Below are 14,904 nucleotides of genomic sequence, written 5' to 3' on the forward strand. Positions count from 1 at the left end.
TATGAAAAGTATACTGTTCGACTGAAAACCTCGCCCAGCCGTCATTGCGACACGACTGTGAATTTCTCCATACCTTTATAGGGAAGCAGGGGGTACTCACCAGGTCAATACTGTCATTCTCAACAACGGGTGGGCCGAATCGCATCAAACCAAGGGCGGGGAGCAATGCGGGACATTGAACCGCGTCGATTGACCCCGCAAAGTTGGAAACATACACGGAATTGGATGAGAACGAGCACATTTACGACAGAAGGTAGGAGGGGGCACTCACCAGGTCAATGTTGTCGTTCTCGACGACAAATGGGCTGAATTGCGTCAATTAAAGTATGGGAGGCGATGCGGGACATCAACACGGGTCGATCGACCCCGCAACGTTGTAAACGTACGCGGAATTGAGTGAGAACGAGCACATTTACGATAGGAGGAAGCTGAGAGGGTACTCACCAGGTCATTACCGCCGTTCTCGATGACGGTCGGGCCAAATCACATCAAACCAAGTACTGGAGGCAATGCGGGACATCAACACGCGTCGATTGACCCCGCAACGTTGTAAACGTACACGGAATTGAGTGAGAACGAAGCAATCTACGATAGAAGGTAGCAGGGGGTACTCACCAGGTCAATGTCCTCGTTCTCGACGACGGGTGGGCTGAATCACATCAAACCAAGTGCAGGAGGTGATGCGCGACATTGATCCTCTTCGATTGACCCTGTAACGTCGGAAACGTACGCGGTATTGGATGAGAACGAGCAAATTTACGATAAGAATGGGAGGGAGGTACTTACCAGGTTAATGTTGTCATTCTCGACAACAGGTGGGCCAAATCACGTCAAACCAAGTACAGGAGGCGATGCGGGGCATTAATCCGCGTCGATTGACCCTGCAACATTGGAAATGTACGCGGAATTGGGTGAGAACAAGCAAATTTACGATAAGAGTGGGAGGGAGGTACTCACCAGGTCAGTACCATCATTCCCAACAATGAACACACCAAATCTCTTCAACAAAGTACCAATAGATATAGAAACCAGTGCCTAGAATGAGCATCGCCACTATGGACAGAAACACGACGTGTCAACTCTGTCGATGGTGGTGTGTGCTCGGAGAAGAGTGAGGAGAGACTCGGATGTGCCAGCAAAGCATCATTGGATGCACGTCTGGCCTGCGGCAAATTCTGACGCGATATGGCAGGTACTCTCCCACGGGTACCTGTGGGACCTGAAGCGCTACCTGTATCCGTGCAGCCACCCGTGGGAACGAGTATCTATATCCACGGATACAGGTACCCGATGGTGTGCCTTACGAGTATCTGTTGCAGGTACTCACGGGTCCTGGTACTCGTGGCATGCCCTGTTGCAGCCTATGTTGCCGACTACCTGGAACAGTGTCTTGTCACCTGCGCCAAACCTGGTACTTGCCCAAAGTGTCGTTGCCCTTCATCTGATCTCCAGAATCCTCATCCATACGAGCATCGTTTACCAACTTGGACAATTAACATTATGGATACAGCTCGGAAAGAGTCAGCCACACGCTCCAAGTACTGGGAGAAGACTCAGGCCCAAGATTTATCGGGTGGCATATATGATCCATTCTGGCGCGACCTCCCCTACGCCAATATTCATCTCTCCACCACTCCAGATGTTCTCCACCAGCTCTATCAGGGCGTCTTTGCTCACATCCTTACCTGGGCCACTGACATCCTTGGGCCCAAAGAGCTTGATCATCGCATCCGCACCCTTCCTCCTTTCCATGGTACATGCCACTTCAAGAAGGGCATATCTGCTCTTTCTCAGATCTCTGGCAGCGAATGAAAAGATATGGCCAAGATTATCCTAGCCTGTCTGGTTGGTCGCATATCTAACCAAGCTCTTCTGGCCTTTCGTTCAATTCTCGACTTCATCTACCTTGCCCAGTACCCCACTCATAATGCCGAGACCCTGAGCTATATGAAGGATGCTCTTGCCACCTTTCAAAAACACAAGGACGTCTTTATCAAACTCGGCATACGCGAACATCTCAATATACCCAAGTTCCACTCCCTCTTACATTATATTGAATCTATATGTCTCTTTGGCACTACCGACAACTACAATACCGAAATGTTTGAACGCCTCCACATCGACTACGCTAAAAAAGCCTGGCGATCCACTAATCATTGTGATGAACGTCCCCAGATGGTCCGTTGGCTCGAGCGCCGAGAGAAGATGGCCACTTACGAACGTTACATCAAACACCACATTCCTTCCACATTCCTCACCGACATCTCTTCTTCCTCTCATGATCATACTGGCACTAGCGAGATCACCATCAAAGGTACTCCAGATGTACCCAGCGCCTCAATCAAGTCAATCGAAGCCACACATTCAGCTCCAGGTTTCGAACGGGCTTTGAAGGAGTTCATAAATAAGCACAGTTTTCAGCGTACCTCTCAAAAGGACATTGCTATAAAGAGTCTTCCCTTTGATTCAGTGAAGCTTTACTATGCCTTCACTATGTCACGAGTAGAGCTGGGCCATGCAGAGGTTCTTGGCACGTCTTTGGATACCGAGGTTGTGAAAGCAAAGCCACATACAGGTAAATAAGCTTCTCGTTTTGACACTGTGATAGTACTCAATTCTCCAGAGGCTGAAGCTACTGGAGTCGAAGGTTTGTAATCTTCTAATATATGCTATGCGTGTCAGAAAAGTTCAGCTAATTGTATTGGCACAGGTACAAGAGCAGGGCGCCTCAAGGCTATATTCCAGTTACCTTCCACCATATACGGTGTTCCTGCTCACTGGCCTGGTTCCAGTAAGGGCACCTTGGCGTATGTTGAGTGGTATACTAAATTTACTCCCGCTGCTGATAAATATCATAAGATGTATAGTTTGAGTATTTCACCTCACAGAACTGATGGCACAAGACAGGGTACTATTATTCCGCTCTCCCAGATACGCCAGGCTTGCCATCTTACTCCACATTTTGATCGTCACCTTACTATTCCTAGAACATGGACTACTGATACTATACTTGACTCATCTACTCATTTTTGGTTGAACAATTGGTCATCTCTGTACACATATCAAACACTGTGGTAGATTACTGTACTATTTCGACCGTAGGCCATGGTCACACATCACAGCGGGCATATGGCATGGCCTAAACACCTTTTGTCACAGGTCACAGGCCCTCTGAGGCATTATTTATTCGTTTTTTTGTCCGGGCTTCGCCCAAAACGGTAATTTACCTGCCTTTTAAGGCAAGTCGGTCACAAATTTTTGGGGCCGATGGCCTATTTACACCCATGGCCTAAGTGCCACCCTTGTCACAGGTCACACCCCGCTGGCCTACGGTCGAAATAGTACAGTATTGCTATGTAGTGCATGTTTTCATACGCTGTCCAGTCAATGTGTTGTGCTTCCCCGTTGACCCTCAGGCTTCTATGGGAGCTATACCGGCTATCATTTCTGGTCCCTGAAATCCAGCAACCTATGACAGACAGGCACCGGCTATCAACACAGCCAAATTCAAAATAGGAAAGTGTGCTTCTATATAGCAAAAACGTAATTTCCTGATGCACCTGTGAACTTGTGGTCGTAAAAGTACATTATGACGGTCATTCACAGTTTTCCAACATACTGTTGGTTCCCTGTCCCCACACCCCGCTGAACCGAACACTTTTAGGGGGACTGTCCCCCCCTCTGGGTCTTCCAACGAACAGCTAGGGGGGACATGTCCATAATTCAATAAAACTAATAATTATAATAAATATGCATGAAAAATATTCAGATTGTTGTTTCTGTGCCTTTTTGGCTGGAAATTGGCTGAAAATTGTATGCATTAGCATGACAAAATCCCAGAGCACTCTGATATCGGTATAAAATTCTCATCCAGACCCTGCAATAATATTTTTGTGGCCAACACATCGAACAGGGGGACAGATGTGTGGCGCAGAGCCGGCAAACTCCGTGAATTTGAAATCGAACATTAGGTCGAAAAAGTACAGTACCTTGAGACTGTACTGTACTTTTTCGACCAACTGTTCGTCACGCATCACGCGGAGTGCGTCGGCGAACAGATTGGGTCTCGGGGTTACACATACATGGGGGTTCACGAACAGGAAATTATGACCGATTTGCCCTGAAAATCGCCAAAAATTCAATTTTTGGCCCAAATACAAATAATCTCGCCTGTTCGTCACGCGTGGCCCAGCAGTGGTCATGGCTGACATAATTCTCCTACGAACAGTTGGTCGAAAAAGTACAGTATTTCGTGTTCTGAGGTCTCGATGGAGGACATCGGCGGATGGGACGTGGACTGTTGAGCTGGACGAGATTGTTCATGGGTTGTGAGTATATAGGAACAACGCCGCAGTTGCTCAAGGCGGACATGGTACTTTTATAAGTAACTTGGCCGTGGTTATTTAAATCACTTACAGTAACTCCGACGACGGAGCTTGAATATGTGCACTGTGGAAGATGGATAGGGTGAAATTCAGCCCAATTTAAGGTGAATTTCATGTTTCACCCAATTTTCGGTGACCGCCGCTATGCCGGCAGACGGCTTCATTGAAATTCACCCAAACTTTACAGAGAGCAACAAGCCTCTTGAAAATCAAAATAAATTCAGATAGGAATATGGTAGAGCATATCTGCTGTATGGCAGACTCCGTCTACGTCAGAACCGTGCAATGTGCGGTGAATCGAGACGAAGCACTGCGAAGGACAGTGGCCACAAAGTAGAGCAGAGTGGCGTAGCCTGTGGGGCTGATGACATCATAGTCACGTCTTGCTTCCACTCGACTCCCAGATCACTTTGCTCTCTCTCTTAGTCTCTACCACCACCACCACCTCTGGGTTTTCATCAACATCGGACGCGACTTACTTTGCTTTGAGCCAGAATGTGGCTAGATCTCTGGTTGCCGCTCACGCTTCTTGAGTCTCTATAGCTTGCCTTGCCGGCCTCTGTTTGGCTCTCGAGACTTGACATTTGCTTTGCCGCTGACAAGGAACACGATTGGACGGCCGCTTCAGTAACGATTGGGAAAGGGTCTGTTGGAAATTGTCGGAGACGTGGATTTTACGGTCCCCTGAAAGGTGCAGTCGTTCTCTATTCCATTCTTTCTTCTATCGGGAGCACCATGTGGTTCATAGTTTTATATGAGGTATGCACTTGTCACGCCGCCTGCCTCCCTCGGTGAGCGTGATTCTTATGACCTCTCTGTTGGTTGTATACTGATCTGGCTTGATGTACTCGCTGACCTTGACAGCTCCCAACTTTCGTTCACCTCTCATATCATTTTTGCCATTCTCTCTCTCTCCCTGCATCCCCTCAATAGAGTCCTATCTTGCTGTTCAGCTTTCATGGAGGGTGAAGCCACGGATAGGGCACAGGTGAAGCTTCTCAGTACTACTGTACTATTTCGACCGTAGGCCATGGTCACACGTCACAGCGGGCATATGGCATGGCCTAAACACATTCTGTCACAGGTCACAGGCCCTCTGTGGCATTATTTATTCATTTTTTCGTCCGGGCTTTGCCCAAAATGGCAACTTACCTGCCTTTTAAGGCAAGTCGGTCACAAATTTTGGAGGCCGATGGCCTATTTACACCCATGGCCTAAGTGCCACCCTTGTCACAGGTCACACCCCGCTGGCCTACGGTCGAAATAGTACAGTATATAGGAGTGTGTTACCCCTAGTGTATCAGTGTACATACATAATTCATATTTAATCAACTCCTTCAGTTCGTGCTCCTCGCTCTCTCGGGTGTCAAGTCAAACAGCCTGGCAACACTTCAGTAGGATGTAAGCTGAGAAGCGTGAACCGGCAGCCACACCTCCTCGAGTCAGCCCAAGATACGCGGATTTTCACCCGAACTTTGCATGAAATATTCGGGTGAAAACGAAAAAAAAAAAAAAAAAAAAAATCGTGAATTCCACCTAAAATTTTCACCCAAAATTGAGGTGAAGCCAATATCCGTCACCTAAGAATTGGGTGAAAATCCTATACATCTTCGGGTAGGGTGAAATTCACTCAATGCGTACCCCCCAGTGGTGGTCCGTCTGGGCCTGTTGCCTCGTCCTTCCGTTCATCACCTCGACATTCTCATTTCTTCGTCATGTCCTCTGTTTCTCTTCTCGACGATTTCTATAAAAAGGCTTGGGGTTGTGAATGGCCTCAACACAAAGGAAGAATCCTTAAGGCCGACCTCGGTCTCACTGTCGACATCGACGCGGAGGACGACGCGGAGGACGTTTACCAGGTCGCCGTTGACGATCACTTCGATTACACCTGCCTCGAGAACTTGAAAACCCTCATTTTACCCTTCGCCTTGATGGCGATCAAGGATGTTCTCATCATTCGTCCAGAGTATGTTTTGCTTCGGAAGACGCTCGACCAGCATGAGCAGCAACATACACGCGCATTCGTGGTGACGGGACATCCAGGAATTGGTTTGCACAACTGTACCATCAGCTCAAATGCTCCTGTCTAATTTCTGCGCCTCATAGGTAAAACCACGTTTCTGTTATACCTTCTCTTACATCGCCTCGAGAACAAGCTTCCGACGGCGGTCCAATTCGACAACCATCGCTACTTCATCTTCGACGGCCAAGGCGCTACGGCTCACTTCGTCGCTGATCCTGTCGAACCGAGACTTTGCCAGTGCTGGGCCCTAGCCGACAGTAACGCCTACATCACGCAACCATGCGTGAGCTTTACAAGCCAGGCTAAACTTGTCATCCAAGCGTCATCACCGAAACCCTCGAGGTGGAAGGAATGGCTGAAGCAGACGGAAGGCGAGCGGATCTACTCGGAGCTTCCCTCTGCGCTGGAGATTGGGGCGATTTTGTAAGCCGACTCGATGTCCATCCCTATATCCTGCCTGATGACTCAAGATATCATCCCTCCTTGTCCCAGGAAAGAGCTCGGCTTGGCTCCATCTTCGACTTTTGCCCTCATGTCGAAATGGGGACCATCAGTTAGAACGATTATCCGCCTTGCGACTGCCGCCACAGTTGGACACTTTAAACTCGAGGCGCTCGAAGAGGACCTGGAGGCCGAAGCAAATGCGGCAGCACACCACATATGCTCTGCCTCATCGCTGGTCGACCTCTTCGTAGCCGGCGAGAGTGTACCAGGCAGTGAAGGTTCCAGCATCTGCTTTGTTCGACCTCACCGCAAATTTACGAAGAACGGCACCGATATCGTCTCGTCGACGAAAGCCATCCCGTTCATCCCTACAAGGTTCCTCGACGAAATCTTCGCGAGGCATTGCTCAATATTTTCCAGCACCAAATCCATCGAGCTCTTCGAAGTGTTCAGTTCACATTCCTTGACGCGATCCACTGCCGGCTGGGATTTCGAGGTGCTCATGCATCGCTACCTGAGCACGGATCGTGCACCTCTTACAATCTTTGGAGACGGTGGAAAGTTGGAGATGCAGATGCGGCCATCGCCCAAGCTCATTCCTGGCACAGCGGCCGGGCTCAATAGCACCGGTGTCTCTGACTCATTCTACTGGATGCCGTCCGTCATGAATTTCCCGGGAGTTGACGCCGTTCTCGGCGATACCGACAAGAACATCTTCGCCTTACAAACGACCGTCGCAGGCGAGCACGGGAGTCCCGCCGGTGGACTTAGACGAACCTGGGGCGACCTCGATGAAGACGTTCGAAGAGGCCGCACTTGGCACGTCGTCTTCGTTGCAGACCAGAAGGCAGTGGCTGATCGGCTCGTGAGAGAGTATTCGTCGCAGCTGAAGACATTTTCTCTTGGTAAGCACCCTGTGGTACGTGTGCGGGTGTGGGGTTGTGTCCTTCCACTACGTCGTTCATACGGTAGGTAATCGTTGCATGTATCGCTACTTGTTCTATGGTTCCATTCTGTTTGCTTCAATATACGTACTACGTACCTGTTTGTGTAGCCGAAGAACTCATTGTAAACTGCATCTCACTCCCTTCCAACCCGTGCTCGAGTTCGGTCCGGTCGTGGTGATAGCGAAGTTTTTGCTCCGACTTCACCACGAGACTACGATGTTCGTTCACCTTGCATCTCGAACAAAAAGGAGACATCGAAGTGCTCGAAGCTGGTTGGAGACAAGAACACAGAGACTCTTGCGAGCAAGTTTTTCCGACATACAATAGGTCATGTAGAAGCTCGTCCAGCACGATACCATCAACTCACTCGTTCTGGTCTCTTAAACTAGGCATAGCAGTGTCTCTCCACCGACGACCGAGTTGAAGTCGCTGGAATCAGAGGAGAACATGGCTAGTGACGAAATCCTTAAGAGATGCGCTACAATGGCAATACAAGGGAGTGCGTCTTTAGCGTTTCGACTTTTCTTCTATCGCTTCTCGCGATCTGAGTCCAACCTGACATCGTCCTTTTGGGCAGTCACTCGACGATTTATCTTTGGTATCTTCCTTCTGTCGGAGTCCCAATCGAGTTTCTGAGAAAGCTGGAGGAGAAGTTGGAGACTACTTATCTTAGTCAACGTCCTAAAGGAGGGCTCGAAATCGGGAAGCGAGTCTGGACAGTCTCCTGCCCGCCGCAATTTCGGCGAGGAGTCAGGACGCACGCCCGGAACAAGGGGCCAAGGTCGTGGACCAGCCCTACGACGAATTGATGAGGGCGTGAAGTGTGCGTCATGCCCTCTTCTCAAACCCCGTCAACTACATCTGTCCGCCGTCGTCTGATATCGGCCATGTCCTTTCTTCTTCTCGAGACCATAATGTTCGAACTGTAGGGCTGTGAGATTTGAGCGAACCCAGTCCTGTTGACTTGTTTACATAGTTTCGCGTGCAACGCACGCTTGACGCACGCACTTGTGTGTATTGTAGATGTCCATAGCTTGGTTTCCGATATGAAGACCTGGCAAGAGTTCGATGGCCGGAGGACGGAGTCCAAGGATGGGTGGCATTACAGGGATTGTGGGCCATCGAGCGAAAGACGACAGAAAGCAAGAGAACGCGATGATTCCATTCTTTACGATTAACGACGTACATAATAATTTCAGTATCAGTGCGGATGATGGTTGGGCAGGTAAGTGTAGTGTAATGTAAGCAGTTGAATGTGTGATGCCGATGCTATGAAACCGAGAAAGAAAAGGAAAGAGAATGAGAGCAGTACTGGCACTAGTAAATATAAAGGGCACCGAACGAAGAGAGGTGTTAACGGGATTAGAGTGGATAGAGGGACTGGGAATACAATGATAATGGTATCGGACATCGAACCACTGTTAGACAGATGTTTCTTCTTCTTTATGCGACGACCGTCGACTTGGCCGTCGCTCCTCTGTATCGCGTACACGTCTCCCTTGCTCTGCCTCCGTTTCGCCAACCGTATCGGTCGCCGTTCGAGTCCGTCCGGTCCGACTCACGACCCCGACCCCATAAGATTCAAGCCTCCATTCGTCGGCACGCCCGGCGAAGGTATCTGTATCTGCTGCTGCTGTGGGTACTGGTGCGCGCTCATGACTTCGTTGTAGATCAACACTGTTGGACCGCAAGCGGGTCAGCCAGCCAGTCCCGCCACCCGCCCGAAGTCTGAGTAGAAAACGCACCCTTCAGATCTTCTTTCCCCAACGGCTCCGAACCATCAAAGTCAAAGAAGGAGGGATCGAGCGGCGGAGCGGTCGGTTCGTCGTCTGGGTCGTGATATGACTTTGCAAGCACGAGTCAGTACGCTCGATTAGATGAGAGTGAGGGGAGGATGGACGGACCTCGAGGTAAGGATGCCTCAGTGCCTCTGAGACGTCGATCCGTTTCTTCGGGCTGAAGGTGAGGCATTTCTCCATGAGGTCTACCGCCTGTGTCCATATCGAGATCGTCAGCTTAAAACTCAAAGCGCAAGATTTCGGGCCAGAACGCAAGCGCAGACTCACAAGCGGATTCGCGCCGACAAATAGCTGATCGAGCGGTTTTTTCTTCCTAAATGGCAGCGCGCGGAGGTACTCTCTCGATCGTTGTGAGGTGATGGCATAAAAGTCGTCGAGGGAGGGTGTGCCGAGGATGTCGAGGATGATTGAGAGTTGGTGGTGATCTGATGGATGGAGGCAAAAGGTTAGCGAGAGGTGTGGGAGGAAATGGGATGAATGGAAGACGGCGGTAGAATCGGTCTCGTGCACGTTTCAAAGCGTAGCGAAAGAGAAAAGGGAAGACGTACAATCTCGACCGGGGAACAACGGCTTTCCGCTGATCATCTCTGCAAGGACACAGCCGACGCTCCAGATATCGATAGCGCGGGTGTACTCCTTGAACGTAAGCATAACTTCCGGTGCGCGATACCATCTAGGATAGCACGATGAACGCTTGGCCATCGCAGAAGCATGAGCCGGCATACCTTGTTGCGACGTATTCTGTAAGGAAGTTGGACGAGTCGTCTGCGTCTGGGGGTGGCCGTGCTGATCGTGCGAGACCAAAGTCGCAGAGCTATGGAGAAGACGTCGATGAGTGATTGCAAGAAGAGAAGGATGGACGGCCTACCTTGAGATCGCAGTTCGCGTTGAGGAGCAGGTTGGATGGTTTGAGGTCTCGATGGAGGACGTCGGCGGAGTGGAGGGCTTTCAGTGCGCGTAGTGTCTGCATTGGGGATGAATGGGCGAGCAATGTGGCGCAGAAATAAAAGATTACCTGGTAGATAAAGTACTGACAGTGGTCATCGGACAGCGTCTGTGTCCTGATGACCCTATGAAGGTCAGTCTCCATGAGTTCCTGTACGAGATAGACCTCGCGAAAGTCATGGATATTCTGTGGCCTGAGGATGTCGAGGATGGAGATGATGTTCTCGTGGTGAAAGTGGCGGAGGAGCTTGATCTCGCGCAGAGTACGAAGACAAAACATGGAGTGGTCGAAGGGGGTGATGCGCTTGATGGCGACCTTGCGACCGGACGGGACGTGGACTGCTGAGCTGGACGACGTGTGAGTATCGGTGCTAGACGTCGGCACAGACGGCGTACCAGACCACGCCGTACGCGCCCTCCCCGATAACGTCCAGCAGGCTGTAGTTCTGTCCGACCGCAAAGTTCGCCAGGCGCGAGTCGGTCTCCATGTCGTCGGTGTCGTCGTCGTGTGCGATGGCGAGTGTGCTGAACGCCAACGCTGAAACTGTAAACGCTGCTAAACGGATCAGTATGTACCAAGTCACGTGATGTGGCGGCGGCACCCAAGAAGCAATTTTTGGTCAGCGCGCTGCTGGAGCTCGTGGCCAGCGTCCTCCTTCCGGTCTCCTGCCATCCCCCAACGTTACTAAAACCTGGTTAATACTCCTTGCACACGACGACAACCAGGATGCCCGTAGCCGACAAGCACGACGAAGGCGACGAGTCCGTCGACTCCCGCGACAGAGACAGGGAACGAGGCCCTAAATCAAAGTCTTCCTCGTCTAAATGTCCGTGCCTTATTTCCTGTCTGCCTTTCCTCTCCTAACGCAGACGAACAGCGAAAGACCTGTCCCATGTCCCCTGCAAGTTCTTCAAAGTAGGCTCGTGCACAGCCGGCTCGTCCTGCCCCTTTTCCCACTCTGTCCTCGAACCCGGCCAGCACAAGGAGACCTGCGCCTGGTTCATAAAAGGAAACTGCAAATTCGGCCACAAATGTGCTCTCGCCCACATTCTCCCCGGCCAGTCGATGGCGATGGACAGGAAGAACAAGAAGGCGGCCCAGACGGCTGGCAAGAGCGGCGGTGGTGGTGGACGAGAGGGCGGAGAGAGGGCTGAGAGGGAGAAGAACGGGCCTGGTGGAGGCGGCAGGGTCCACAAGTCGTCGTCTGGACACGGCAGGGGCGAGAGGGACGGCGGGAACGGTGCTGACGGCGCCGGCCGTCCTTCTGGCGGTGGTCTCTTGTCGGGCTCGTCGGCGCCAACGAGGATCCTGACCGGGACGTCGTCGCGCGCACCGATTCCGATGTCCCTCAAGGCAACCATCTCGCCCTCTGCGCCCGCCCCGCCGCTCAAAGACACCGACTTTGCCTCCTTCGGCCTTCCCGACGAATCCAACAAACTGCCCTCGGCACCCGCCGCTCAATCCCGCACCTCCCAGTCTCCCGTCGCCGACAAACGTTCTGCCGAACCCAAAGATGTATCCGTTCCAGACGTCCAAGTCGATGCCGCCACGGGCGACATGGATGATGAAGAACAAGTCCGCACCAAATCCTCGCCCGCTCCTCTGCCTTTCAACACTCCCCGTCCTCCACGAACCTCCTCCCACCACAGTCAACAGCACGACCCCTCCTCCTCCGACAATCTCGGTCCTATCGGCTCCCCTCCGCGCTCACTCATTGGCTCTCCACCCCTCTCTCAAACGTCCAGATCTGGGTTGAACGGAAGAGCAGGCGACGGCTTCTCACCTGGGACTTCACCGCAGTCGCAGCCTTACTTGCAACCCACCGTTCACTCCTCCGTCCCCGCGAACGCCTTTTTGTCGAGCAGTCCGTTCAATAATGGCATACAAGGGATGTATTTCGCAAAGTATCAGGAAGAAGGACAGGGACAAGGACAAGCGCAGGGGGGCGTTGGGACGGGTGCAGGCGGATTCGGTGCGGAGGAAGACGACTTTAGGACGAGGTCCGGTTTGGCTGCATCCCTCGGTGCGACTCGTACCTGGCGCAGCGATCTCAGCATGACAGCCGCGAACCCTCCCCCCTCCGCTCCTCCTACCTCGACTCGCCATCCCCATCTAGGAAACCATCTGTCTATGGGTCTAGGCGGCGACACCGCCGTCGTCGACGAAGACCTGGAAGAGTTCATCCCTTCCTCTCTTACCGATCTCCTCACCCCCGAAGAACGCAGCCGCAGATACTCCCGAACGAGCGGACATCCAGGTGCTCCTCCCTCCTCTGCCGCCCCTGGTGCTGGCTGGAACATGAACGCAGGAGCTCAAAGACCGAGTCTCGAGACGCACCATCACCGGTATTCGAGATCGGTTCCTGCCCCTTCGTTGTTGGGCGATATCAAGTCGATATGGTCGGATCCTCAGCCTCAGCCTTCGCCTTCGAATCAGCAACACGCTCAGAATATGTCCTCTTCGCCTGCTAACCCTTCACTCCTCCAAGGGGTGCCGGGCTCGTATAAGAGCGGTGGGTACATGGGTGGGCCGGGAAGTATGGGGATGGACGCAGGGAACGGTATACACTCAGGGTCGGGTCTGCCGATGTCCATGTCGCCCTCTTCCTCTTTCCTGTCGCCGTCGAACGCCAGCGCGGCCTTCCTACCTTCGATACACCAGCATCACCAACAATTCATGAATAAACGATCGATTTCGAACGGCCTTCGCCCTCTCACCTCCACGAACAGCAGCAATAATAACAACGGGTCGACGACGCCAGTCAACGGTACATCCTCACCTAGCGCCAACGCCGCTCAACTCCTCGCGAGGTTGACGGGCGACACCGGGATCGGTCTGGGAGGTGGGATGTCGCCTCCACCGACGAGTGCTTCGTTCCACCAAGCCTTCCGTCCTCCCGGTCTCGCCCAGTCTATCTCCGGCACCGGCGGTTCCGCCGTGACTCTGAACGACGATTTCTCAGGGCGTTCGCAGGCGCAAGCGCAGTCCCAATATCCCCATCACCTTTCCAACAACAACTCACACCAACAGTACGCCCAGGTTTCTAACAACAACGCCCAGCACCAGCAACACCAGCATCATCATCATCATCATCAACAACAACAACAACAGCAGCAGCAGCACAATCAGCAGCACGTCGCCCCCGCGATGGCCCTCTCGCCCTCCACCCGCGCCCTCCAAGCCCACGCACCAGGCCAGTCTCTTCCACAAGGCCTCGCAGCAGGCTATTCCCGCATCCACGCCCTACCTCCCCCTCCCGCCGTCGGCAACTTACCTTCTCCATCCATGTTCGGGTCCGTCACGTCTGGTGGGATGGGCGGGATCGGGTCGTTAGGGCAGGGCCAGGGACAGGGCGGATTAGGGTTGATGGGAATAGGCCCGGGAGGTGGATTTGGCGGTCAAGGGCAACAACAGCAACAGCAACAGCACCAACAGCCCTCGCTAAGCGATTGGATAGGAATGTCACCCGGCGCTGCAGCAGCCAACGGGCATTCCATCCTTGGTGCTACCGCACGAGGCTCGCCCCTCTCTGGTTCCGTCGCGCTTCCTGGAATGGGCGGTAGACAGGTGAGCGGCGGGAACGGGCCTGCGGGGAGGAGTTGGGCTGGGGTTGTTAGCGGGAGAGAGAGGGAGGGCGGAGCGGCGGGGACGTTGAGCCCGTTGAGTGGACCGGTGGTCAGTGCGGGACATGTCGGTGGTGGGGACGATGATGACTTGTTCGTGTTGGATGGGTGATAGAGAGAAGAAGAAAGAAGAAGAAGAAAATATGGACGATGGCGTCCGTGTGCTTGTAGGCTGGTGAGCTGCGCTTTGGGTTTGGGGTCATCGTTGGGTCGATCGGTCGTGACGCATGGTATCGTGTCGTACTTAATTTGCTGTATTTGTCTTCCCTTGACTTTTGACTCTCGGCTCTCTGTCATATCTCGTTTTCTTTTAATATTCCTCTTTACATCTCTCATCTTTCATATACATTCCCGGTCATATTCATATTTGTGGTTTGCGTCTCGTGTAAGCTCTCGTGTGGTCGTCCCGATCGTTGAATGATACGTACTATTCTTCAGCATGTTCAAATGAACGGACCCTTTGTGTGCATAGACTTACATGTTCTGCTCTCGCTCGTCCGGTTTTATGTCCTCTTGTTTTGCTATCGGCTATGTGTTTGTGCTCCTCATCCAATATTCATGTCCCTTCACGTTGCTTCCAAAATTCACATTCCGATTCCGATTCTTGATTTTCTCGCACAGACTTCATCTTGCGTTGTATCACCATATTTACGAATGCACACTCGCATGATCATCAAATCCCGTCGTTCAACGCTTCCCATGTATGGCCCACTAAGTCGGACCGAACGAGAAGGATG

General features: G+C 52.2%; 4 protein-coding genes across 4 annotated transcripts; 3 read left to right on the plus strand and 1 right to left on the minus strand.

Moving 5' to 3' along the window:
* Positions 1 to 1,185: 1,185 nt before the first annotated feature.
* On the plus strand, positions 1,186 to 2,557 carry STEHIDRAFT_129333 (uncharacterized protein; the record flags this gene model as incomplete). The annotated part of the gene is made up of 4 exons (XM_007301582.1): positions 1,186 to 1,192; positions 1,565 to 1,753; positions 1,817 to 2,469; positions 2,507 to 2,557. 4 exons carry the CDS (start codon positions 1,186 to 1,188, stop codon positions 2,555 to 2,557), a joined length of 900 nt encoding a protein of 299 aa, XP_007301644.1.
* A 3,523-nt stretch (positions 2,558 to 6,080) lies between these two features.
* STEHIDRAFT_119517 (uncharacterized protein) lies at positions 6,081 to 8,040 on the plus strand (the record flags this gene model as incomplete). The annotated part of the gene is made up of 3 exons (XM_007301583.1): positions 6,081 to 6,434; positions 6,492 to 6,831; positions 6,901 to 8,040. Coding segments are annotated over exons 1-3 (1,382 nt in total), but the record flags the coding sequence as incomplete, so codon positions are not given.
* Positions 8,041 to 9,357: 1,317 nt separating this feature from the next.
* On the minus strand, positions 9,358 to 11,031 carry STEHIDRAFT_109026 (Pkinase-domain-containing protein; the record flags this gene model as incomplete). Its single annotated transcript, XM_007301584.1, has 9 exons — positions 9,358 to 9,476; positions 9,545 to 9,644; positions 9,704 to 9,790; positions 9,866 to 10,023; positions 10,147 to 10,271; positions 10,324 to 10,412; positions 10,467 to 10,562; positions 10,614 to 10,890; positions 10,940 to 11,031. 9 exons carry the CDS (start codon positions 11,029 to 11,031, stop codon positions 9,358 to 9,360), a joined length of 1,143 nt encoding a protein of 380 aa, XP_007301646.1.
* A 184-nt stretch (positions 11,032 to 11,215) lies between these two features.
* Positions 11,216 to 14,820, plus strand: STEHIDRAFT_137914 (uncharacterized protein). The gene is made up of 2 exons (XM_007301585.1): positions 11,216 to 11,370; positions 11,422 to 14,820. The coding sequence occupies exons 1-2, from the start codon at positions 11,271 to 11,273 to the stop codon at positions 14,277 to 14,279; spliced, it is 2,958 nt and encodes a 985-aa protein (XP_007301647.1). The 5' UTR covers positions 11,216 to 11,270; the 3' UTR covers positions 14,280 to 14,820.
* The last annotated feature ends 84 nt before the right edge of the window (positions 14,821 to 14,904 follow it).

This window comes from Stereum hirsutum (assembly GCF_000264905.1).
Source record: "Stereum hirsutum FP-91666 SS1 unplaced genomic scaffold STEHIscaffold_4, whole genome shotgun sequence".
NCBI lineage: Eukaryota > Fungi > Basidiomycota > Agaricomycetes > Russulales > Stereaceae > Stereum > Stereum hirsutum.

Coding starts and splice junctions, on each gene's coding strand:
- STEHIDRAFT_137914 (XM_007301585.1), top strand. CDS start 11,271: ATGCCCGTAGCCGACAAGCACGACGAAGGCGACGAGTCCGTCGACTCC. Junction 11,371..11,421: donor AAAGTCTTCCTCGTCTAAAT/GTCCGTGCCTTA, acceptor GCAGACGAACAG/CGAAAGACCTGTCCCATGTC.